The sequence below is a fragment of the Daphnia pulicaria genome, chromosome 4 (genome assembly GCF_021234035.1).
Source record: "Daphnia pulicaria isolate SC F1-1A chromosome 4, SC_F0-13Bv2, whole genome shotgun sequence".
In the NCBI taxonomy this organism is placed as follows: domain Eukaryota; kingdom Metazoa; phylum Arthropoda; class Branchiopoda; order Diplostraca; family Daphniidae; genus Daphnia; species Daphnia pulicaria.
In genome coordinates this window covers 1,249,310-1,273,202 of record NC_060916.1, presented here as the reverse complement: position 1 = coordinate 1,273,202, position 23,893 = coordinate 1,249,310, and the positions used below count along the sequence as shown (strand labels likewise).

Genomic DNA, 23,893 nt, shown 5'->3' with positions numbered 1-23,893 from the left:
CATTTAGGAATGAATAACACAACTTAATTGTTTGATTCGATCAGGATAAATGAACGAGAGGTTAGCTACATTCCGTGTATTGGACGGTGGTCAAGTTGCATGAAAATGCCACAGTCAATGCTTTAACCGTGTCATTTCGAAGAGAAAAGAAGGCACAGTAAGATAAATAATAAGAGTTTAAAAACAAAATGGATTTGGTACGGGAATTTGAACGTAAAATCGTGCATAAAGCATTTCTAATTTTTTTCTTTGTTTTCTGACAAATAAGAGTAAAATAACATAGTAAGTTAAGGGATAATTAGAATAAACCTTAACCTTAGAACCATGTTTCGACATCAACACAAAACAGAAACCAACAAGTTAGCGCACACAGTTTCACAATTATTACATTCAAGAGCAACAGCCTAAGATAACTTGGGCAGAAAATTAATTTACTGTTTACTTAAAAAATTTCTTTGTTTCCATTACACTAGCCACCTGCTAATGTTCTTCATGTTCCGCTGTAGAAACGGGATCCTATACAAAAAGTCGGTCAATGAGAAACCATTCGATACGTAATGAAACATTTAATACTTGTAACACTAAAACATTAACTACTTATAGTTCCCTAATTAATTAAAAGCTACCTCCAAATGGCCGGAAGATGTTGACTGTGTAGATTGATCAAAGACCGGATCGGCTGATGAGCTCACACTGCTAGTGTTCATGCAACTTATTGCAGAGGACGTGGAAGGATCTACTGATCCATGCACACCAGATTCATTCACTTCACTTGTAACTATTTCCGAAGATGCGCTTGCATCCAGGTCGGCATCGTGAGATTGAATGTGCAAATTGTTCACGATAAATGACGTTAGATTGGAGTTCAGTTCTTCAATGACGTTTTGCTCCTTAATTATCTGCTCATCGAAGTCTAAGTTCGAAGTGAGTAAAAGAAATCGATTACTAAATCAATTCAATTGGAGTAATAAACTAAAAAATTAGACAATAACCAACCTAAAATGGATTCTTCGTCTTCAGCAATGAGTAGTTTGCCTGGACTGCAGAACGAATGCTCTTCATCTCCGACTGGGAAACTGCTGGTCCTGCATCCCACACTTGTAGCAGACAGATCACTTTCCATCTCAAGATCTTGAAGCGGATTTTTGTCTACGCCTAACATCACAATTCCGTCGTGCTTCTTTTCTTCGTCATTCTCATCATCACTGTAATCAGTAAGCAGACGATATTGTCGACCCCTTTTTCCAAGTAGTAATTCTTTTAAGGAGGTGGCTGGTTCGGCAGGTACTGCGTTATCTCCCGATTCGGGAAGCAAGGCAGCGACAGAAGTTATTACGGCAACTTCAGCGTCCCCTTGTGTTTTGGGAGATTGGTTTTGACGATTCAGTTCATCTAATACTGCCTGCGTCTTCGACAACTTCTGCTTCAACAAAAGCTCATCTTCGGCAGCCACTGTTAGAAAAAAAAATTAATTAATCAAAATACTTTGAATTTACCTAAAGATTAAACGAACCTGAAATGTTAACTTCGTCATCAGAATTGAGCGGGTGACTGGGATCATACAATTCAGCAACGCCAACAGCTTTTTCAATGTCACTCGATTTGGCTAGTTCCGGAATGTCCTCTTGCCTCTTTTTTTCTCGCTTCTCATGTCTATCCGAGTTGGTCTTGTGATGTTTACCTCTACTCCTCGACGAACGATGATGATCGCGCTCCTTGGCATCTGCTTTCTTGTCGCGATCACTACGATTACCGGAGCGTTTGCTGCTGGAATCGGAATCACGACGAGAACTTTTAGAGCTCCTCGAACTCACTTTATCACTTTTTTCGCGAGCGGAACGAGAACTAGCTGAATTATTCTGATCGTTCTCCTTGATCGGATGACTGGAACCATTTCGAGAGCGGTCAAGTCTTCGTGATTTGAATACCGGAGTCGTATCTGTAATACATTCGGGTGTTGGAGATGAAGCAATATTCATTTTCGATGAAATTTCTTCTCGATCATCTAATTCCTTGTAGACATCCTCGATAACCTCTTCGCCTTTATGAGTCTTAATGAGGTATCTATTAGCAAGGCCCATATTTTCCTGCTCATTCTTCTCGATCAAGTCCAGTTGATGCTTGGCTTCTTTTTCACGCCATTCGGCCAAATCCTTGTTAGCCAGGTCTTCGGTTGACATCTTGACCAATTCATCTAAAAATATAAAATTTTGGCATAACATTAGCTCAGAAAATAAACACAACGACAAACATTCTTGGTTGGTTGTTAACACGTGACATTAAAAAATTACCAGGTAACAGCTGCCTTGTAATTATTTCCCGAAACAATCCCGGATTTTTCGGGTCTTTGATGTTAAAAATCAAAGACCGGTATTTGTTCTTATATTTGGAGCCAACATCATGTTTGTAGAGGGAAAAGAGCGATTCTTCTATCTCCTTAGCAACTTGCTCGACAATGGCTTCTTCCGTCTCCACATCATTTGCTTCTTTACAGCGACTCCACAGGGCCTCTTTCAACGAGCTTCTCGAAATGGACCTAGTAGCCTCAGGGTCAGATTTTGCCATTTTAGTCGGGGTCTCTTCTTCGTTGTTTGTCTCGATGGATCTTTTTCGAGTTATCTTTGGTTTCGATGAAGACAAATCGCTTGGCTTCTTTGAGCTTTCCGCTTTAGCCTTCAAGGATATTAATGACGTTGATGATGTGTGAACCGGCGAGGTCTTCGAATAAGCAACTTTCAAGGATGAAGCCGCTACAGATGCCGGTAGAGATTCTTGTTTCGCGATTGTATACGTAGCATTGTCTTTGAGCCATTGCTCCACATTAGCTACTGTGGGAGCAGACTGGCCACACAAAACTTTGCCCGTCTTTGTCTCCATAACTGGAACTGGGGTATCGTCTGCCAAGTTTGATGGTTTACTAGCTCCACCCGACGACAAGGATTTTCTTCTTTGAGTAATTTCCAGTAGTTTGGAAGCTAACGCCGGCGTTGGTTGACTCATCAACAGGGAGTAGTCGACCGAGTCTTTCCACGACTCATCAGAAGAGGTGCAGGGAGGTGTCATCGAATTAATGGGGCTTTGCGGATCTTGTAACTGAGACGATTTCATCTTCTCACTCATTGCGTGGAGTGAATCTCGCACATGGTTAGCAATACATTCCTCGCTACAGTAAACACTATTTGTTAGCGCATCACTACTGCACCCGTCCACGAAACATGGTCTTCTTTCAGACGTACTCGGGCTCCTACTCTTTCTCGAATTGATGTGGGCCTTTCGCTGCACGCCTTCAGTTTCCAATTTTCCCTTCTGCTTAGACGTAAAGGAGAGATTCAGCTCCTTCGATGAGACCACGTTTTTGGACCGTTTAGATGCGGGACTTTCTTCCGGTACGGGTTTTCTTTTAGATTTCGGTCGAGTTGATGGTCCACTTGAAGAGGAAGGTTCAAGGCCGGATACTGCAACCGACGAAACAGACTCTGTCGCTTCTGTCGACTTTCCGTGCTTCGTAGCTCCAATTTGACGGTTCAGTTCCTCTAATATGGCTTTTTGCATCAACATCTCTCCGTCGACTGGAGGCTTCCCTGGATTGAAGGGTATAGCGGGCGTCGTTTTGACAGGCGTATTGTCTTCACTGGATTCCGCTATCGCCGGACATGAAACTACTGGAATTGATTTAGCAACAGACGGAGGCCTTGGCAAGGAAGACTTCAGTTGGGAAGAGTTTGACTGAATTTTAGCTTTGACGGGGTCAACACTGAGGATGTCTTGCTGTAGCTTCTGTCGAATAGCTGTCATACGAGTGGGGGGCTGGGCTGAAGCAACTAGAGTGGATTCTGAATTTTGAGTTTCTTGAATTCTGATGCTTTCCGATTCTGCATCACTTTGGGTAACGCAAACTGCTTTCTTTTCCGGCAATGAAGCATTAAAACTGGGATGATCCACAGGACGCGGAGCTCGGAACACCACAACGCCTAATAAAAAATCTGACTTGCGGTTTTCCCGAAAGGCTATTAAATAGGAAATGTGAAAAAGAAAATAGAAAGTAGAGAATGAAAAAGTGTCGCTGATTGATTTTTTTATATATTGATAAAGATTTTGTTTTTAAACTACTTACATTCTTTAATAAACGAGGTCAACTCCGAAGGTATGGGACTCGCTTTGCCCAATGGGAGGACATAAAAGTCCTTGAAACTCCAAGGAAGTTTTGAATCTGGAGTGCCAGCAATAACGACAAACCAGTTCATGCCGTTTAATTCATCGTAGAAGAATTTGTAACCTTCCATATCAGCATTGGTAGCTGGAGTAAATTGGAAAACACCAATTCTTTCGTTGACCGTTTCGCTCACTCTCCGCAAGTAAGGCCAAATTTTTTCGGGTTCGATAGTGCCCACAACTGTCATTGATTTGGGCATTTCCAAGCCAGCAAGAACAGAAGGGGCGTTGACCTAGAAAAAAAATAGTTAAATATCAAGTTGCTATTGTGTTAATTTATTCTATTTAAAAACTTACGTCCAAATATTTCATGTCGGCATTGAAACTCCTGCGTCCATGATTTATTATCCCAGTCCAAGGAACTGGATTCATTCTTGATTGGCTTAACTCTTGGCTATTTCTCATGAAATTAGGATCATTCCCCTTTCCTGCTCCAGAATCACTCCACTCATCCATTTGAGGGACGATTGTCATTGTGTTTGCGTTGGAAACTGAACCACGTTTACTGACATCAGCAGCTACTCCCCAATCATCTTCAGCAGATTTCACAATTGCGATTGGTCCAGATCGGGAAAACGTAGAATTATTGTTAGGAACACGAACAGGATTAGACCCAGAGGGAAGATTATTCCAGCTATTAGCTTCCGCTCCCCAGTCATCTCCGCCGGATTTTACAGCACTGTTATTTTCGGACCGTGGGGTGGATTTTGCCGTTTTAACAGAAGACATCGCATCGGCAGCTAAACCCCAATCATCAACTCCAGAACTTGCAGCGGAACTATTTCCGGATTGTTGGGTGGATTTTGTCGATTTAACAGAAGACATCGCGTCGGCAGCTGATCCCCAATCATCAACTCCAGAATTTGAAGCGGTACTATTTCCTTGTGGTGTCGTAGATTTCGTGGTTTTAACAGATGACCAGGCATCGGCAGCTGATCCCCAATCATCGGTCGCAGGAATACCAGCAGTTGAACTACTAGCAACTGTTGTAACAGGCGGTGCAGCAGATGAATTGCTCGAGATACCCCAATCGTCCAATACAGGTTGACTGTTACCAATGGGTGCATTATAACTGGATCTTGGAGTATTTCTCGCACCTCTTGGAGCAGCGTTAGCACCGGTGGCCCATGGACTGCTGGCTTTGTTTGAAGCTGATCCCCAATCATTCTTCTTTTCACCAGAGTCAAAACTCGAGGATTTTGTATCTGGTGTGACTGTTAATGTTCCCCAATCGTCAAATGCCGAGGAACTAGGTGCACCGTAACTGGATGCAGGAGAATTTCTTGCACTTCTTCCGCCAGTTGAAGGATTAGGACAATTGTAAGTGTAATGCCCTTCTTGGTTGCACTTAAATATTATAGTGAAAAAAGTTAATTTTGTAATAGTAATTTAATTGATGTAACGCTAGTTACTTTAAAGCAAGGACGTGTGCTTCCACCACCACCACCTCTTCCGCCACCTCTTCCTCGAGTCGGGCCAGTTGGACAATTATAAGATAAGTGTCCTTCTTCATTACACTGAAACATTTCAAAACATAATAAATAAGTAACTTTTGCATTAAAATAATTGATACAGTAAGTAATTTACTTTGTAGCAAGTACGTGTGCTTCCACCACCTCTTCCTCCACCTCTTCCGCCCCCTCTTCCACGATTGGGATCAGTTGGACAATTATAGGACATATGACCTTCTTCATTGCACTGTAGAAAAAAGTTAGAATTTTACCATTGCAAATATATTTAGGAATATTACCTTAAAGCAAGGGCGCAATGGCTTTCGCTCACCACCTCTTGAAGCGTTATAGCCACCAGTCCAGGAACTTTTAGTTGATTCAGCGTTTCCCCATGCGTCGGATTGGCTACTTCCTTTAGAAGAGTCATTCGTTGATCCCCAAGCATCTGCGGAAGACCAGTCGGCATTTCCACTGGGAGTAACTAAATTGGGTTTAGGAGCAGTCGAAGAACAAGAATTCCAGTCGTCAGAGGTCGTATTGCTATTACTTGACGCTGGCATTTTGCGAGGTGCGTCCCAACTAGATTGGTCATCGTTCGGTATTGCTTTATTCACGGTTCCGGATATTTTGCCACTAGATGTCCAAGCATCAGCACAAGCATCCCAATCATCAGTCGAAATTGGTGCGGAGGAACGTGGCGCCAATTCCTTTCTTTTTGAATCCGTCGTCAGAGAGTCTGATGTTCCACTCCAATCATCAGTACTGAATGTCCTAGCTTTTACTCCTGCCACCGGTGTTGCAGCTGCGATCTGAGTCGACGTTGTTGAAGCCCACTCATCTGCTGCAGTAGTCCAATCGGTTTTTTCGAAATTATTTTCAGGATTCAATACAACTGGCGGAATATCCGACTTTTGGGACACCGACGCAGCAGCTGATTGCTCGAGAACTGGATCGGTGATGACAACTTCTGGTTCGAGGGACTCTTGTAGTTCGGGACGCAGCACAGCTTCTTCGGTCAATTCCAATAGCCAGACTTCAATTGCTTTCATAAAGTCGACAGCCATACACTTGATGGGCGGCATCTTCGTGTTAGATGCAAAAGAAAACATTTCGCAAGCATCCCGATAGACGAATTGCCAGGATTGAATTGTCTTCAAACGCGATCCGTGCTGTGATTCGAAATTAAGCAATAAATGGAACTGCAGGAACGGTCGTAGCTTGGAGAAGAAGAGAAGGAACGATGCTGTTCTCGTTCGATTGGAGGTCTCAGGATTGGACTGCAATGCCACCAACAAATTAAGAAAAGCTTCTACGTCACAATATTTTGACTTCCAAGCAAGGCTCGGATCCATTTCGTCGAACCAGGCGAAGATACAGTCGCCCACTGTTTTGGCTCCTTCGATACAGTCGACGTCTAGAAAGAATTTTGCCAATTTCGTAATAGGAATCAGTTGCGTGACTATTCTGCTGGGTGTAGCCATCGCCTTTATCAGTTCGGCGATCTTATTCCAATCTAAAAAAATAAAATAAAAAAAATAAAACAAGAAAAAATATTACTTAACCATAAAAAACAAAACAACATTTGTGGAATGATCTGAAAAATTACCGCAGACTTGATGTTCAAAATTAGCAATTGCCTGCGCAACACCTTCGGTTTGAATTCCTTCAAACATTTCTGTATCTTGAGAATCTCCATCAAAATTAGAACTCAGAATTTTCAATAAATCAAGACCCTTTTCAGAGGCACGCAAGGTGATGCAGAAATGGAGCAATTTCAGTGTCAATTCCCCTTTCTTCATCCCCGATTTCGTCCATACTTTTCGAGGTTCAGCGCAACAATACGAAATTAACTGGCTTAAATCACCTATGGCTTCGGTTCGGGTATGGTCTTTCCACTTGGCAAGTGACGTCAATGATTTACTCATTCGGATCAAAAATGAATGAAGGCCATAACGGCAATACATTTGAACAGAATGATGCTTGGGCCAAATCAGTAAAACACCGCAAGGCAAATTTATCTTGCCACTATTGGAAATATCTTTCTCGGATTTTTCATTGGACAACTTCCTCTCTTGATCTGACTGAATAAGTCCAACAACGTTCTTATCCCACTTCAACTGGATGCTCAAATTTCTAATCACGTCGTCGGAATCAATTACACGTGTAACTTCTATTTCTTCGGCTTTCCCATTGATGTTAGTCGAACTTGACTGTGATGCCATTGCTAGATGAACGTCAAGAAAATCACAATTCAGCAGAAGATCAGCGAAGACGCGATCCTGTCCAAGAAGTAGCTCAAATGAAAGAATTTGTTCGTCATAGCTTTCTTGAAGAACGAAGAGAAAGACATTTTCTGTTAAGGTTCTCTCTTCAATTACTGAATCTTGCTGTTTTTCCAGATAGTTTTTAACTTCAGAAGAGTCTCGATGAATTTCGGAAGTAGTAGTGGGAGTTTGCAATCCTTCTTTTGAATTTTCTCCATTTTCATTTTCGATTTTTGATTTCAACAACTGATTCCGAAGCCAAGGTTCAAGTGATTCTTTGATTTTTTTAATCGCCCCGAGGAAAACTGGAAAATCCTTTGGAATCCCCGTCTTTACGTTTGTCCAGAGAAGATCATAAACCAGGACTAACTTGTAACCTTGTAAAACCGGCTCAATAAAATGCTCGCAGCTGTCGAAAAAAGCAGACAGGTAGAAAACTGCGTCGCTACTTTTGTGGCTCTCCAACTTTTTCTTTCTTCCTCCATACTGAACATTTAAACTGCCACCTTCATGCCCTCCTTCAACAGGTAATTGAAGGGTTGCAGTACCAAACTTTCCTTCAATCCAACGGGAACTCAAGTTGTGAATAAAGCATTTCTTGCCATCATACAAGACCAATTTGGTACACTTTGCAGTGACTTTCATCTCTTCAGGGAGTTGAAGATTTTCGACCACCAAATAGGATAAATTGAAATCTTCAAAAGTCGAATCACATATTTTCGAAGCATCAATTTCCCAAGTATGTCTTGAGGATAACCTGCATTCTGAAATCTCTTTCAGGATTCCAATATTCTAGAACATTTTACAATAAAGAATTGATTCAAATAAGTTCTGACAAAAATAAAAGGAAGAAGTTAACACCAACCTGTCTTGAAACTGGAATTGGAAAGCTTTCTTGGTGTTCTTTAATTTTAAATGACTTCAGAGAAGTGTTCTCTGAAAACATTTCTGATCCCCATGCAAAGTCGATTAACTTCCTTTGATTTTCAAAATCCAGAACTTCAGATAAATGTTCCCTTTGGATGAAGCCATCATTTTTCGAGTTTACAGCACGTAAGTTTGTTGAAGCTATCTGCATTTTCTTGTTCTCATGATCACCCATGTTTTCTTCATTAAAAAGCCTGAAAAATTAAAAAATTACATGCTGTTTAGTGTACCCTTCCAGTCAAATATATTTTACTGAGTGGATCTTACTTATACCAAGCGTCCAAAACGTTGATTCATCACCGGACTAGACAACTTATAGAAACGTTGAAATTTTCTGTTTACAAAATTTTAAGGGCTGTATATAAATAAAACAACTGAAATCACATAATTTATTGCTTACCAACTTTCCATTTAAACGCAAAACAGATGTCTATAACGAACAGGTTTCACAATTTCACAACTCGAGATTTTAAAATCTTCACGATTTCGGCGTCTTCTTCTTCTTCTTCTTCTTCTGTTCTTTAAAATCTTCAACGTTGACAAACCGTCTGCATTCTTAAAATTCTTAATATGACCAGAGTTGCACCATAGACAAAGACCACTTCTTCTTTATCTATGGTTAAACCAATATTTCATTTCTTAAAATTATAAAAAATTTTTAAGTTTTTGCGTATTTTAATCGATATATCATATAGTTATATTGTACAACATACATCGATATAATCATATATTTGTATGTATCATGTATATCGTGTATATATTGGTCACACCTATTGTGTCCCAGCCACTAGGGGGACATCTCAAAGTACCATTTTCCAGCATATTTGACTTATTTCCGCTTATTTCCTATTTATTTCAAACGTACGGATGTAAAAAATTGAAACTTTTACTAAAAGGGGGGTGATTGTGTGGTATAGGTTCATACTTCAAAAGATGTGTGCACTGTGCAGATACTTTTCTAGCTGCCAAAAATGGTTTGAAATGGTATTGAAAAATTTGTGTACCTAGCGGTTAACTTCTTTTGATTATTCAAGATTTATTCATTATTTCTATTCACTTGCCAGTTTTAATAAGTTGAAATTGTTATTCTTTTAATCAGAGTTTTAATTTCAAAATGCCGTTTTTTCCTCATTTACTTGATTTGGCAACGTTTGGCAATCTGTTGCAATTTTCATTTTAAATCTAGTTTTGATTGTAGCGTTGTACAAGTGTTAATTCTAATATGTATATATACATCATTCTAATATAGAAATTTTCAAAATTTCTTGTAAATGTACTATGCGTCAGTGGCAAATTACGCGGAATGGTATTTCGTGCTGATTTCTTGGAGGAGTCAGAGGAGTACAATGTCCCCCTAGCGGCCGGACTCAATAGTCAATTTGGCTATTGGGTCCAGGAATCCAGGACCCAATAGATTTTACCGTATAGATTGTAGATACTTCATCGCTTAATAATTATTCGCATTCAAAGGATCTATCGCAGTCAACAATAACGTTTTTTAGTTCTTGATTAATGGCAACAAGAAGTCAAGAATCATCTTAGTTAATGTTTTATTATTTCATTTAATTTCTTTAAAAGACGCATGTTTTGAAAATGGTAGCGTATTACCAGCCGATCATTTTCGAACAAAAAAATATATTGAATTCAAGTATCTGCAATAATTCGTTTTTTTTCAAGAGCGTATTTAGTAGAGCATTGTCACAAACTCATATCGATGGGTCATGTGACTGACAAAATTCTCCATTAGCTGATATTAATCAGTTATCGAGTTTACTATAGTTGTTACCTACATAGTATCAAACATTTAATTAACGTTTGATTTAAAAAAAAATTTTTTAAATAAGAATCAAATTTACATTGATGAGTTCGTTTTTTGTGAAGTCTCAGACTTGACACATTTTTGTAAGTTTTTTCACATTCATCACAGGCAGAAATGATGGAGACTAAAGTTAAATATAAATATTATGATATTCAAAAGACAAAAGTAATATACCGAATCAAATTTACCTTCATGAACGTTAGTTTTGTGACTTCTTAAAAGTGACACATTTCGGAAAGTTTTTTCACATACGTCACAGGCAGCATTAGAGACTAAATTTAAATATAAATATTGAGATATCCAAATTTCAAAATTAAAAAACCAAATCAAATTTACCTTGATGTGCTTTTTCTTTGTGACTTCTCAGACAGTACGCGTTTTTGAATGTTTTTTCACATACATCACAGGCAGCAATGTTGGAGACTAAAGTTAAATATAAATATTGAGATATCCAAATTCCAAAATTAAAAAACCAAATCAAATTTACCTCGATGAGCGTATCTTTGGTGACGTCTCAGACGTGCCAAATTTTGGAAAGTTTTTTCACATACATCACAGGCAGCAATGTTGGAGACTAAAGTTAAATATAAATATTGAGATATCCAAATTCAAAAATTCAAAAACCAAATCAAATTTACCTCGATGAGCGTAATTTTGGTGACGTCTCAGACGTGCCAAATTTTGGAAAGTTTTTTCACATACGTCACAGGCAGCATTATTAGAGACTAAATGTAAATATAAATATTGAGATATCCAAAAGTAATATACCAAATCAAATTTACTTTCATGTACGTTAGTTTTGTGCTCTCTTAAACGTGTCACATTTCTGAAAGTTTTTTCACATACGTCACAGGCAGCATTAGAGACTAAATTTAAATATAAATAGTATGATATCCAAAAGTAATATACCGAATAAATTTACCTTCATGAATTTTACTTTTATGTATTCTCAGACAGTCCGCATTTTTGAATGTTTTTTCACATACATCACAGGCAGCAATGTTGGAGACTAAAGTTAAATATAAATATTGAGATATCCAAATTCCAAAATTAAAAAACCAAATCAAATTTACCTCGATGAGCGTATCTTTGGTGACGTCTCAGATGTGCCAAATTTTTGAAGGTTTTTTCACATACGTCACAGGCAGCATTGGAGACTAAATTTAAATATAAATATTGAGATATCCAAATTCCAAAATTAAAAAACCAAATCAAATTTACCTTCATGTACGTATTTTTTGTGCTTTCTTAAAAGTGGCACATTTCTGAATTTTTTCCCACAATGACAACAAATAAATTCTGCCATGATTATTAAAAAATTTGTTATTCTTGCATTTACAAAAATCGTAAGTAAGAATCGTACTTGAATGATGTTGAAAGTTTGAATATCTTGAGCGAAACATTGAAAAATTGCGAAACTTCTTTTTATGCTGAGTGACTTTGGATTTCTTGGCCACCACATGGACGCCTACGCTGACAGGACGTCCGGGATTCATCTCGATGGGACTCGTCTCTAAACAGTGAAGACATGAATTTGTTAATACTTGTCATTCCATATACAGTAGGAAGAAGCATTTCAAAACTATGTCACCATTTCGACAGAAATTCATATTTGTCCTTTGTGAGTAGCAGACGGATGGATAGACGGACGGAATGTTTTCATCAAAAAACGGCGCAGCGGCCAAAAAAGGATTGAGAAATCATCAAAGGGGTTAAAGAAAAAAGAAGAGTGGCCGCCGTTGCTAGCGAACAACGAGGGAGCAGCACGCGCCCAATTTGAAATGATTGAAGAGAGAGACGCCAGCGACGACATCAAACAAAACTCTATAGCAGCTCACCTCCGCGTTTGGGCTGTGCAGCAGCAGCTGCTACTAGGAGGAGTTGTGTGTGTGTGTATGTTGTGTGGCAAATTGGATCATAAAACAGATTGTGCGCCTCCTCTCTCCTTTCGTTTCGGGCCCAACGCCAATTAGCCGCTCTCTAATTGACAAACATTGGCGGCGATAACGTGGCCAGGACACAGGGCCCTGGAACCACATTACGGAAAACGATTTTTCAAGCCGACTGGGCTTAGCCTGGGCTGAGGGGTGAACAGTTTTTAATAAAATAGCATATCCGAGAGGAGATATAATAATAATACACATGTCAGCAGACTTGTATAGTGTAGTAGTAACACGGGTTGCCAAAAAAGAGTCGACTACACCACCACCACCACCCGGTTGGGAGGGTTGAAATCATTAAGCCCAGTGATAAGCCTAAGATCAGAGTTTTGGTCCTTTTTCTTCTGAGCCGACTTGTATATCTAGTGCATAAAAAGATGGCGCCGACTTTCCACCCCGCACAACTTGTTGCCGACAAAAGGGCGCGGCCGAAACCCCGAAAAATATCAACCGACGATAACAACAACCCGAAAAGAAGGTATACATCATAAAATAGTTGGGACTGCCAAAAAATGATATTATGTCTCTTTTTCTCTTACGTCTAAAAGGAAAAAATTTTGCGACTCACGTCGAGAGGTGCGGATGTCGTCCGGAGTCGATCGTTCCGTCGCCGCATCCGATAGGGGCGTTCCGGCAGCGTCGCGGCCATCGTTGTTGTTGTTGTCGGACGATGAGGCCGCCGACGATGGATGAGATGACGAATCCGCACATCCAGCCGACGGCGACATGGTCGATCCGGCGGCAGCGGCATTGGCGGCTCCGTTGTTATTGTTGTTGGAAGGCGATTCCGGCTGGCCTTGAATGACGCGCTGGCCATTCGAGTTGAAGACGAGCCGTCCGGCGGCGGCCATTGACGATTCCATGGCCGAACGCTGCTTGCTCGAAAATGATCAATCTGAAATCAAATCAAATTTTTTAGCTGTTTTTTTTTTTTCATTTGTAAATTGAGGCTCGAAATTGACTTATCAAATTTCAATCGAGATACGTCCTATCGCATATCTATTGATAAATGATTCAGCAAAATTAAATTGTGGTTGAGCAACGTTGCCGACAGACAACTCCTCTATCGAGTTCGTCTTTCTGCTGTCATAACAAACGGATAAACAGTTATTGATCCTGCTCATCATAGGCTCATCACTGGAAATTGTATACCTGTTGTGACACTCATGTGCACATTGATTTTGCAATTCAAGAAAAAGAAACAACGGAGAAGATGACGCTTCTGACCAACGCTTCTGAATTCCCAGCCGACACCAAAGTATTATTATTTTTTAACTATCAATAACATTGGGAAACTGAAAAGAGAGAACTGAATGTGTAAACATTTTTAGGTGAGGTTTCATTTTGTCGCACAACTCATAACCAGAAATCCTGATGAAGAAATTGTACTGGGCAAAGTCATTGATGACAATCGCAATTACACCCAGCCCATTGAAATATTGATTGGCAAGAAATTCAAACTGGAAGTGTGGGAAACGATGGTCCAGGCAATGGCTGTCAACGAAGTGGCAGAGTTTTATGTAGACAAAACTGTAAGCTCTACGTCAATTCCCCGTGATATTTAAAAGTGACCAGTTCTTTTTTCTATAGCTCTGCTTGACCTACACTTTGGTTGCCAAAACACTACGAGATGCCTACTCCAAAGACAAGCCTAAAACCCAATGAACACACATCTCCTCACTGCTGTGGGGCCATGGCTTTAGTGAACGGTCCAAAGTTGGGCTACGATGACCTGAACCAGCTAATGGAGAAACCTTCTGACTATCTCTTCAGGATAGGCAAGTTCTCTTCAATTTCAAATCATAACTTGAGCCTTACTTTCCGACTCTACAGAGTTTCTCGGTGTTGATCTACCGCAATCGTACCAAAAGTAGACGTGGCAGATGGACGAAAACGAGAGAATAAACGCTTTACCCAGATTGAGACTAGAGGGAAATGAGTTATACCAGGAAAAAAAGAATTCTGATGCATCCAAGATTTACGCTCAGGCAATAGGCATCATTGAACAACTGCAGCTCAAGTAATTTCAGTTAACTAATTCACCTGGTCAAGATGAGCAACAGATTGTTTTGTAGGGAAAAACCAGGAGAACAAGAATGCCAAGCTTTGGCTGATATGAAGATACCTTTCCTACTCAACTACTCTCAGTGCCAATTATTGATGGGGAATCACTACGAAGTCATCGAACAATGTTCCCAAGTTTTGTTTCAGCAGCCTAGTATGACTTTATCTGCTTAATTTTTAAATGGAAACCAATTTAACTTGTTTTACATTTCAGACAATGTCAAAGCAAACTTTAGGAGGGGCATGGCACACTTAAACACCTGGAATCCGACAGAAGCTAAAAATGATTTTGAGGTACCCTACACTTAGTTGTAAGATAATATAGTCAGACTAATTTTAAAATATTACCTTTTGCAGAAAGCAGCTCTTATTGACCCTTCACTGGCCAAAACCGTCCAGCAACAACTCAGCGAGCTAGAAGAAATGATAAAAGAGAAAAACAAGTCAGATAAAGCCAGGCTAAGTCAAGCATTTGGAAGTAAAACATAATAAATCAGTCAAATCAACCATTCAAAAACTTAATTGTTAATCAATAAACATTTGACTGGGAAAAAGCCATGACATATCTAGCAATCATAAATTATATCATGTGTCTTTCTTTATGTCACAAGTCTTGTTATTCTGTGTTAATGATCAAATAAAATAACAAAAAAAAAACATCAGCTGATGCTTTAGTATTACCTAGCACAGGAAACAAATAAACACCAGTGCATAAACTAAATCTGATTTAACAATTACTGGATTAGCCAGCCAATTTAAAGCACAGAGGCTGTTGTCGATGTCCAATAAAACACACGACTGATAAATCACTGTTGAATGTTAGTGCCGATTTGCATCAGACGTAGCAACTTGAGTAATAGTGACACGAAATAATAAACGCTTGGAACAAAAAATAAATGTAGATTCAACTGAATCTCGACGATAAAGTAAACCAATTCTTTTCCATTTCAATATTTTACTGAGCTATGGTTCCAATAAAGAAGAAACATTGGTGATATTTAAAGATAATATTATCGGTACTTTAACTTCAAAAACACACGTTTGTTGTCGATTTTGAGCTATTAGGCTTTTGTCGTCTGCTTGTTGTCAGGACAACTAGGCGCGAATTTTCAAACCGGTAGGCGTGGCTTTGAAGAAGTTGGCTAGAAAAGGTAAATGCAAAGTTGCTAACTGAATTGCTCGTCATTTAAAAAAAAAATGGAAATGATATCATGATAACTTTCAAGCATAATTAATCACAGCAAAATTTCGAGAAGACGCTGAACACACGACAAAAAGTTTACCGCGTGTCTAGTACACAAAGGAGTTGCCAGTTAGTTGTTTTAAATTTAAATCGATTCAAATTAATTTGAAAAATTAATAAAAATTTAGAAGAAAGCATAAAATGCTAAAAAGAAAAACGGGTAATTTAAGTAATGATGTAATTATTGTATTTTAAACACTTCTACCAAAGCCACAGAGCGAATGCTCAATGCTGTGAGATGATGGTGGCCAGAAACCGCCAGAGGCCATAAGGCTTTGACTGCTTTATTCGTACACTAGTGATACCTGGTGGTTTTTTCGACAAGAACAGTTAGCGTTTTTTTTTTTTTCGAAGTCTTCTTATTAAGGACTCGAATGTACTGGAAACTAGTATCCGGCTGTTAAAAAACCGTTAATTTGGTCAACAATTGATCGAGCTGCTCAGACTTGGTGCCTGTCTCATTTCTGGGCGCTTGCGCTTCCTTTTAACGCCCTTTAACGGACCAGCGGCTTTTGGTTTGCGGCGGCCTGAGTTTCCTCTTGCCGTAGTCCGTTTTTGAACAGAAGGAACTGTTCAAGTTTGGTTCGTTTCCTCCCAAATGCCTTCGCGCAGCTTTGGGAGGTCGTAGCGATTTCTCGTACCTATACTCTTGTATCAAATTGCCCGAGTTACTTGACCCTCAGCGTCTTGGACATCTCACGTATTTTAAACACGTATTCTTTATGTTGAATTATTTATATTCCTTTTGAAAAAATAAACGAATCACAAGTTTCACATTAGTAAGTTCCACAATGTTAACCATTTGTTGGCTAGTATCTAACTCAATAATTAAGGATGAAGAGTCAGATTAGCATCGTGATCTTTAGGTTTAATCAATTTATTGGAAGGCAAATAACATTATACGAACACGAAATATGTACTACTGAACCAAAAAGTAATCGTCGACAGGCATTAAGATGAAATTCTCCATTATTTGTTTTGTCGAATGACCAAAAAAAGTTGTTTTTCTTTGTACCGGATTGACGATTTTCTATTAAAATTTGGCAGGCCACATTTAAATAAGCTTCACATAGATTTCCGAAGTAAATTCACTGCGTGCCAATTTGAACTATTAAAAATACTAGCTTCATTTGAAGTCGAAGTGGAGGCTATTTTCGCACAGCTGTACCGATAAAAAAAGCGAGTTGGAAACAATGCTTTAAAACTAGGTAAGCTTAAGACTGATGAGATGTAAAATTATTGATAGTTTATCGCATTTCAATTCAAGGGCTCAAGGCAAAACGGAAGCACAGCCCTGGACAGCCTCTCGCTTCCTACTTGGTATCATAATACCAAGCAATAGACTGTAATTCCTGTTCTGAAACCCTAAAAAAAGGAAATATTTATAAACGATTAATTCTTGTTAAAAGAAAACTGACAGTCAGACCAAATGGCTTACAATCAATGCCTTTTGAAAGCGAAATAAGGGCCGCTGGAATTGGCTTGTCCCTGAATAATGGAACAAGGTAGAAGTCTTTGATGAGCTTGGAGACTGGTCCAACGACAGCGAACCGCTCGTGTTGCTCCATGTGATGGATAAACAAAGAATAATCTTGACGGGACGACTCGGAAGTTGGAAAAAATGAGATAATAACAATGTCTCGGGTTCCTGCTCGTTTTGTCTGTTTGATGTAATCCCATGTCATTTCAGGTTTGATTCGACCAATCAGTTCCAATGTTGAAGGAAGAATCAATTTGGGAATTAACTGCGTTGGGCCAATCTAATTATAAAAGAAGAAAATTTTAAAATTTCCAGACTTAACTTATCCACCATAACATAGTGGATAAGTAAAGAAGAATAAACTCACCACGACTGCTTCAACGTTGATTTTGCCAATCTCCTTACTGTTGATTTCGCCATTCCAAAAGACCGTGTGAGAGGGCGGTGTTTCCAGAGTCCTGAAATTGATATCAGTTTCTAACAACGGATCTTTATTAACGAGTAAAAAGATTATACTTATTAATGCCAATTGGAGCCTGGCTATGATTGATGACAGGGGTAGTTTTTCGATGACTTAAATTTGCAATGCTTGAAGTCGCCAGGATATTGTATCCTTCTGAGTTAACGTTTTCGAACGAGTCCTTCGATTCGGCACCACTGGAACATAATTTGATTTTCGATGCAGTCGGAGCAGCTCTGCGAGAAGATGTCTCTACATTCAACGATGTATTCTCTAATATAAGTTTCGGTTTTTTCCTGTTATCGGAATCACTGCTGTTCACTGCAGATTGTAAAGCTTCCATGGAATTAGTGGCGAAAGACGCCACATCAACTGCAGGATCTGATAAATTTTTGGAGCCATTCGATAAAGAATGCAAGAAAGATCTTGTAACAATTATGATAAATATTTCATAAATACTTTGACACTGATAATCTTCAACTGGTGGAGGTTTCCGAACCCACTCGATTGCTAATGGATAGACAGGCATCCCGTATCCTGTCAAACACAAGTAAAATCAAATAAATAAAAAACATGAAATTGGCTATAAAAGCATGTGCTGCTTTTTTGTAACCTGTTGGCAGATCTGCTTTTAAAACAGATGAAGAAGTTATTTCGTCAAATGCCGACTCGAAGTCACGCAATTGAAAGAGGTAGTCCGATACAGAACATATACTGCCACCAGTGATAGAGATCTCTTCTTCAACAGTTGATGGGTTCAGTAATCCTCGAAACTGCTCCAATAAAACACCTTTGTAGGAAATGGGTGATGATTCAGGATAGTTAGAATGGGATGCGATGTCCCATGATGAGTGGTGAGGTACCAATTCTTGTTGTTTACAAGATTTACCACATGCAACATTTGGACTAGCTGATGAGCTGCTGTCTGAGCATTGGACTTTCAAACTAGTAATAGCCTAAAATTTTAATTTAAAAAAATAAAAGACATAAGACTTCACGTATTACCAAGGAAAAACTGTTCAAATTATCACTTGTGAACTATTTTGAAGGGGATAAGTGGGATGTTCATTTTTAGCGGCAAATGGAGTTGATGATGATATTTTTCCTGACGGTGTGCACGGAAAATCGGTATGATTATCTTTGGTGTTTTCCTTTTTGTTCAGAAATGCTTCTGATGCCTCTATATTCAAACAGTTCGGCCTAGTTGAGGGACTCTTCTGGGACTCTTTTTCTTCGTCAACAAGTTTGCAAGTCCTTTCTTCAATTGACTTTTCAACGTACTCGTCTTCCAGGGTCAAACATACATAGTAATGCATAAACATGTCAATTAATATCGGAATTAAATGTGGAATTAAAAATTTGCCGTTTGTGTCACCTGTTTTCATATCGGCTTGTACTAAACAAGCCTTGGATACCTCTTCAAATGCTGACTCAAAATCACGCAACTGAAAGAGATAGTCTGATTTAGAACATATACTCCCACCAGTTATTGAGGCCACTTCTTCGACACCAGGGTCCAATAAGTCCCGAAACCGCTCCAGGAAAAAGCCTCCGCTGGAAATGGATGGTGGACTTCCAAGATCCAAAAAGTTGTAGTTGGATATGATGTCCCTCGGAGAATGGAAGGGAACCAATACTTGCGGATTTTCAGATTCATGACGTGCTACTTTTGAATTGTCTGGATCTACTGAACTTTGAATTGTCGGGCTAGTGGTAGCCTAGAAAGATGAAGAACTTTCATGAAAAAATAAGAAAGATTCACACATTTATCAAGGAAAATTATCCGAATTATTACCTGTACATTAATTTGAAGGCGAAATTCGGGGTGCTCATTGGCTGTGTCGAATGGAGTAGTTGATCTTGATTCTGATGGTGTGCATGAAGAAATGGTTTGATTTTCTTCTTTATTTTCCTTGTTGTTCAAGGAGTTTGATGCAACAGAGAGATTTTCAGTGTTTCCAGCAGAGGACACTTCTGGCCGACTTATTAAATTTTCACACAACTCGTAAAACAGAAATCGAAAGTACTGCATACTCTTAAAAATCCAGCAATATTGGGTTTTCAAATCACAAACCATACGGCGCAGCAGACTGGATGGTCTTAGCTTGTAAAAGAACAAAATGAAATAGGATACTCTTAAGCGACAACAAGTGTCAGGATTCGTTTCCAAAAACACGACCATGTCCATGTACGCTTCTATATCAGACTTTTTCAACTTCGCAGCTTGATTCTGGTCAAGTTCGGCGAAAAAGGACGAAACACAATTTCCAACCATGGTTGCTCCTTGCAGGCAATTAGTTCTTTGCAAGAATTTCGCAAATTTCGTAATCGGAAGCAACTGCTTGGAAATCCGATAACGAGAAATCAGCGGCTTAATCAGCTCAGCGACGTCATTCCATACTAATAATAGGAGAATATATTTTACTTTTTTTTATTTAAAATTTAATATTAAATAATGTCTTACCAGTAACTTGACTCACGAAATCCGCAATGGCTTGAGCGACTTGGTCATTTTGTATTCCTTCAAAGTTTTCCGAGTCAAAATCGGAACCAAGTATCTTCAATAGTTGAAAACCCTCTTCGAAAGCTTGCAAAGAGGTACAGAATCGAAGCAATCTCAAAGTCAATTCGCCTTTTCCTAAATCCGATGTAGTCCAAGCTCGTTGAGGTTCAGCGCGGCAAAACGAAACTAATTGCCTTAAATCACTTCTGACACTTTGTCGCTCTTCCGATTTTGATGATAAATTCTGTCCCATTCGGATGAGAAGTGAGTGAAGGCCAAATCGGCAGTATATGGGAACTGAAAGATGTTTCGGCCAGATCACTAAAACACCATGGTGTAAATTTCGCTTGCCAAGTTCAACCTTGACTTTGTGATTTTCGCTGTAGACTTCCTTTTCCGGGTTTGACTGAATGAGTCCGACGAAATGCTTGTCCCAATCCAATTCGAAGCTCAAATTTCTTGTTACGTCGTTGAAGTCGATTAATGTTGAAATTTCTATTGAACCTAGATGTTCTTCGCCTATTCCCTGATTTTCCGACTCACAGCATTCCACATCAACAGGATCTTCACTTTTAACTTTCGGAATAATATGATTTGCCTTCGCAAGGTGGACTTCAAGAAAATCACAGTTTACAAGAATTTCTACTAAAACTCTATCCTGGCCACGAAGTACCTCAAATGCGAGGGATTTCTCTTCATACTTTTCTTTCAGAATGAAGAACAAAATCTTTTCTTTTAAAGTCCAATCCGAGTACAGATGAATAGATGTGTTCCCCTCCGAAGATTTTTCTTGAATTTCACGTGTGGAAGGATGAGGATCCAATAGCATTTCAAAGTTGTCCCCATTTTGGTGAAGCCAGGGTTTTAACACTTGTTTTATCACTTTTAAAGCTGTAAGAAAAACTGGGAAATTGTTTGGAATTGTTGTCTTGGCATTTGTCCAGATTAGATCATAGACAAGTAATAACTTGTGTCCTTTTGTAATTGGTTCCATAAACTTCTCACTGCAATTGTAGAATGCTGATACATAGGAATTCTTTTCACTGCTGACATGATTCTCAAATGCTGTCTTTTTTCTTTTATACTCTATGTTTAAACGACCACCTTCATATCCTCCTTCAACCGGCAACTGAAGGACCACTGTGCCAAATTTGTTATTGGCAATGCATGAAGTACAATGACTGAAAAAGCACTGGCCACCGGTTTCCAAAATTATCAGTTTTTGAAGTTCTGTTTTGACATCCATCAACTTAGTAGGAAGTTGAAGGTGACAGGCCACCAATGACGCCAAATGGATCTCCTGCTGAATTGAACCACAGATTTCTGAAGCATTGATTTCCCAAGTACTTGTTAGGAGGGGATTGAAGGGTAACTCATATCCTTTGCTTGGCTGTTTCAATGAAAATTGTTTTAGTTTTTCGATACTCTGAAATTAATAATATGAAAGACAGTGAGTTCAATTAATACAGAATGCATTCATCAACAAGCCTTCTTCACTAACCTTTATCGACACAGGAATTTTTATGTTGTCATGAAACCCTGTGAATGTTAAAGAACTCAAAGTACATTCATCCGTCCTTATTTCTTGGCCCCAAGAAAAATTGAACAACAATTCCAGATCATCAAATTTCTCAATTTCTTCAAGGAGTTGTAAAACTGTCCTAAGTATGTTGTAATCACCTCTCTTGATATTCTCACTTTGTTGAACACAAGTTTTCTGCATTTTTTGCGAAGCTAATTGAATGATAGATCATGCAGTGCTCCGTTACATCGTAGATACGATTGATCTTGTTTCCTATTTTTTCCTGAGAAAACCATAGCCATAGCATAAACATAACAAAAGAACTTCGGCCTTTACTACTGCCAACTGCCAAGTGTCAAGTCTCTTTGCACGCCAGTGCGACTGTGCGACAGTGCTCAGTGCAGACACTTTCCCGCTCTGCTTTTCTTTTCTCCCAGACTCCCACCCTAATCCAGCCTCCGGCAGTCCAGCCTGAAATTTCGAAATTTTGGATAATTAGCGTTGCCAATTTTTCTTATTGAAATTTGTTCATTAAAATTTACAACTTACAAGTTTTTAAAGTTACAAGTTTTTCAGAAAATATTTTAATTTTGAGGATTGCATCAGATTCAGATTGAATTGAAAGTATTGAAACTGATAAAAGATAAAAAAACCGAAATATAAACTAGCGCTTCCAGACGGGAAATTTTAAAACTACACTGATCTACACAGCTGACTTTGCTTACGTTTGAATTACGTTTCTTGACTTTCTTCTTTCTTCAGCGTTATTATTCTCTTCCCTAGCACATTATTAGCACACTTCGATTACTACAACTGTTGAAACCGTGAGATTGTAGAAACGACGTACAACGGAGATTCATTTTTGTAATCAAAATTTAAGGTATAAAATGTGTTGATGTTATGTTGAGGTAATGTTTTAATTATATCCCCAATGCTTCCAACGCAGATCACAGTTTTCAGGACTTTGGTTCTTACTTAATATGGCGGCACAAATTTCAAACATTTATCAGTTCAAAATAACCCTGAAAAGAAGTAAGCCCCCAATATGGCGACGCATCCTAGTCCCAGAAGATTACACATTTTGGAATTTGCATGTGGCAATTCAGCAAGCGATGGGATGGTCTTCTGCTGAAGGAAATTACCATTTACATCAATTTGAAATAATCAATCCTGAGACATCGCAGAAAGATTTGATTGGTGTTGAGGATAAATTCAGTGGTTATGGAGATGAATTAATCAATGAAAAGAAAGTTAAAATAGCCAAGTACTATTCCCTATCCAACAAGAAAGCAAATTATGAGTATGATTTCGGTGATGGTTGGGAGCATGAAGTCTTGTTGGAAAACATTCTACCGGCAGTTGCCAATACTCAGTATCCAAAATGTATTGCTGGTAAAAGAGCTTGTCCACCTGAAGATTGTGGTGGTGTTGGAGGCTATGAAGACCTTCTAGAAATTATTGCTAATCCTACTCATGAAGAGCACAAGGAGCGCATGGAATGGCTGGAGGGGATGGGTTATGCCCACAATAATCAATTTAAGCCTGAAGAATTTGATCCTAAGTAAGTATTGATTTACTCTCTATAAAATTGGATCTGTATTTATTGGTCATTAATTATCCTCCCTTACACTATTCTTTATTTTAGATCGGTTTCGTTTGAATCCCTTGGTTTATTCGGCGTGTTAGATGGTGAGGATGACGACAGCGAATAATAAACGTAAGTTTTAACCAAAATTTTTGAAATAGGAAAATATTTACATTTATTTGTTTTTCTCTTTTAGATGATTTAAACTTATAAGGCTATTACTATTAGGTAGTGCCTTTAACACAAAAAAACGAAAAAGAACAAACCTTTATAATCGAAGATGCAGATGCACATCGACGTGTTCGTCAGTTTTTCAACTTCTAAATGTTGTAATGGTCAAGCAGACAAATCTTGAAGTTTATTTTTCATTATTATTTGATTTTTTTATTGTCTGCCCTTTGACAAACACAGGCAGCGTTTGAC

The 23,893-nt window shown here is 38.9% G+C and overlaps 6 protein-coding genes and 1 pseudogene across 11 annotated transcripts in view; 2 read left to right on the top strand and 5 right to left on the bottom strand.

Annotated features, from left to right (window-relative positions):
* LOC124336387 (calcium uniporter protein, mitochondrial-like) overlaps nucleotides 1-23,893 on the bottom strand; it is an 878,707-nt gene that overhangs the window by 163,694 nt on the left and 691,120 nt on the right. The gene's annotated exons all lie outside the window — the stretch shown is intronic.
* Nucleotides 1-23,893, bottom strand: part of LOC124336054 — a 570,649-nt pseudogene that overhangs the window by 533,641 nt on the left and 13,115 nt on the right.
* Nucleotides 62-9,386, bottom strand: LOC124336000. Of its 3 annotated transcripts, none has more exons than XM_046789518.1 (14): nucleotides 9,255-9,386; nucleotides 9,127-9,188; nucleotides 8,793-9,061; nucleotides 7,270-8,719; nucleotides 5,963-7,176; nucleotides 5,800-5,910; nucleotides 5,625-5,729; nucleotides 4,510-5,559; nucleotides 4,115-4,445; nucleotides 2,292-4,007; nucleotides 1,514-2,194; nucleotides 997-1,452; nucleotides 627-913; nucleotides 62-516 (listed from the first exon to the last, which is right to left on the bottom strand). In XM_046789518.1, the coding sequence occupies exons 3-14, from the start codon at nucleotides 9,027-9,029 to the stop codon at nucleotides 481-483; spliced, it is 7,674 nt and encodes a 2,557-aa protein (XP_046645474.1). In that variant the 5' UTR covers nucleotides 9,030-9,061; nucleotides 9,127-9,188; nucleotides 9,255-9,386; the 3' UTR covers nucleotides 62-480. The 3 variants fall into 3 exon arrangements, with proteins under 3 accessions (XP_046645474.1, XP_046645476.1, XP_046645475.1); XM_046789520.1 differs by having other exon boundaries at nucleotides 1,514-1,746; nucleotides 3,452-4,007; XM_046789519.1 differs by having other exon boundaries at nucleotides 8,793-9,048; nucleotides 9,128-9,188.
* On the bottom strand, nucleotides 10,426-16,100 carry LOC124336256 (zinc finger protein 62-like). 3 transcript variants are annotated; one of them, XM_046789991.1, is made up of 14 exons: nucleotides 15,359-16,100; nucleotides 15,026-15,091; nucleotides 13,182-13,508; nucleotides 12,037-12,186; nucleotides 11,895-11,981; nucleotides 11,747-11,830; nucleotides 11,596-11,682; nucleotides 11,456-11,539; nucleotides 11,312-11,398; nucleotides 11,161-11,247; nucleotides 11,010-11,096; nucleotides 10,862-10,945; nucleotides 10,711-10,797; nucleotides 10,426-10,640 (listed from the first exon to the last, which is right to left on the bottom strand). In XM_046789991.1, exons 3-14 carry the CDS (start codon nucleotides 13,474-13,476, stop codon nucleotides 10,612-10,614), a joined length of 1,248 nt encoding a protein of 415 aa, XP_046645947.1. In that variant the 5' UTR covers nucleotides 13,477-13,508; nucleotides 15,026-15,091; nucleotides 15,359-16,100; the 3' UTR covers nucleotides 10,426-10,611. The 3 variants fall into 3 exon arrangements, with proteins under 3 accessions (XP_046645947.1, XP_046645948.1, XP_046645949.1); XM_046789992.1 differs by lacking the exon at nucleotides 11,456-11,539 and having other exon boundaries at nucleotides 15,359-16,096; XM_046789993.1 differs by lacking the exons at nucleotides 11,161-11,247; nucleotides 11,456-11,539 and having other exon boundaries at nucleotides 15,359-16,095.
* On the top strand, nucleotides 13,693-15,279 carry LOC124336687 (AH receptor-interacting protein-like). Its single transcript, XM_046790470.1, has 7 exons — nucleotides 13,693-13,871; nucleotides 13,945-14,145; nucleotides 14,204-14,275; nucleotides 14,488-14,633; nucleotides 14,689-14,831; nucleotides 14,892-14,971; nucleotides 15,035-15,279. Exons 1-7 carry the CDS (start codon nucleotides 13,827-13,829, stop codon nucleotides 15,164-15,166), a joined length of 819 nt encoding a protein of 272 aa, XP_046646426.1. The 5' UTR covers nucleotides 13,693-13,826; the 3' UTR covers nucleotides 15,167-15,279.
* Nucleotides 16,786-22,278, bottom strand: LOC124336027. 2 transcript variants are annotated; one of them, XM_046789598.1, is made up of 12 exons: nucleotides 21,865-22,278; nucleotides 20,325-21,789; nucleotides 19,656-20,260; nucleotides 19,236-19,578; nucleotides 18,892-19,145; nucleotides 18,750-18,816; nucleotides 18,474-18,650; nucleotides 18,320-18,397; nucleotides 17,917-18,241; nucleotides 17,768-17,858; nucleotides 17,359-17,680; nucleotides 16,786-17,285 (listed from the first exon to the last, which is right to left on the bottom strand). In XM_046789598.1, exons 1-12 carry the CDS (start codon nucleotides 22,084-22,086, stop codon nucleotides 17,191-17,193), a joined length of 4,044 nt encoding a protein of 1,347 aa, XP_046645554.1. In that variant the 5' UTR covers nucleotides 22,087-22,278; the 3' UTR covers nucleotides 16,786-17,190. The 2 variants fall into 2 exon arrangements, with proteins under 2 accessions (XP_046645554.1, XP_046645553.1); XM_046789597.1 differs by having other exon boundaries at nucleotides 18,474-18,816.
* On the top strand, nucleotides 22,592-23,731 carry LOC124336461 (uncharacterized protein y4hQ-like). Its single transcript, XM_046790283.1, has 4 exons — nucleotides 22,592-22,765; nucleotides 22,832-23,446; nucleotides 23,531-23,602; nucleotides 23,667-23,731. Exons 2-3 carry the CDS (start codon nucleotides 22,866-22,868, stop codon nucleotides 23,595-23,597), a joined length of 648 nt encoding a protein of 215 aa, XP_046646239.1. The 5' UTR covers nucleotides 22,592-22,765; nucleotides 22,832-22,865; the 3' UTR covers nucleotides 23,598-23,602; nucleotides 23,667-23,731.

Coding starts and splice junctions, on each gene's coding strand:
- LOC124336000 (XM_046789518.1), bottom strand. CDS start 9,029: ATGGGTGATCATGAGAACAAGAAAATGCAGATAGCTTCAACAAACTTA. Junction 7,177..7,269: donor TTTTGAACATCAAGTCTGCG/GTAATTTTTCAG, acceptor TTATTTTTTTAG/ATTGGAATAAGATCGCCGAA. Junction 914..996: donor AGACGAAGAATCCATTTTAG/GTTGGTTATTGT, acceptor CTTCGAACTTAG/ACTTCGATGAGCAGATAATT.
- LOC124336256 (XM_046789991.1), bottom strand. CDS start 13,476: ATGGAATCGTCAATGGCCGCCGCCGGACGGCTCGTCTTCAACTCGAAT. Junction 10,946..11,009: donor CAAAGAAAAAGCACATCAAG/GTAAATTTGATT, acceptor ATTTAAATTTAG/TCTCTAATGCTGCCTGTGAC. Junction 10,798..10,861: donor CAAAACTAACGTTCATGAAG/GTAAATTTGATT, acceptor ATTTAACTTTAG/TCTCCATCATTTCTGCCTGT.
- LOC124336687 (XM_046790470.1), top strand. CDS start 13,827: ATGACGCTTCTGACCAACGCTTCTGAATTCCCAGCCGACACCAAA. Junction 14,634..14,688: donor ATTGAACAACTGCAGCTCAA/GTAATTTCAGTT, acceptor ATTGTTTTGTAG/GGAAAAACCAGGAGAACAAG. Junction 14,972..15,034: donor AAGCTAAAAATGATTTTGAG/GTACCCTACACT, acceptor TACCTTTTGCAG/AAAGCAGCTCTTATTGACCC.
- LOC124336027 (XM_046789597.1), bottom strand. CDS start 22,086: ATGCAGAAAACTTGTGTTCAACAAAGTGAGAATATCAAGAGAGGTGAT. Junction 19,146..19,235: donor ACAAGCCGATATGAAAACAG/GTGACACAAACG, acceptor TGACCCTGGAAG/ACGAGTACGTTGAAAAGTCA. Junction 17,681..17,767: donor TCAACGTTGAAGCAGTCGTG/GTGAGTTTATTC, acceptor TTTTATAATTAG/ATTGGCCCAACGCAGTTAAT.
- LOC124336461 (XM_046790283.1), top strand. CDS start 22,866: ATGGCGGCACAAATTTCAAACATTTATCAGTTCAAAATAACCCTGAAA. Junction 23,447..23,530: donor CCTGAAGAATTTGATCCTAA/GTAAGTATTGAT, acceptor TCTTTATTTTAG/ATCGGTTTCGTTTGAATCCC.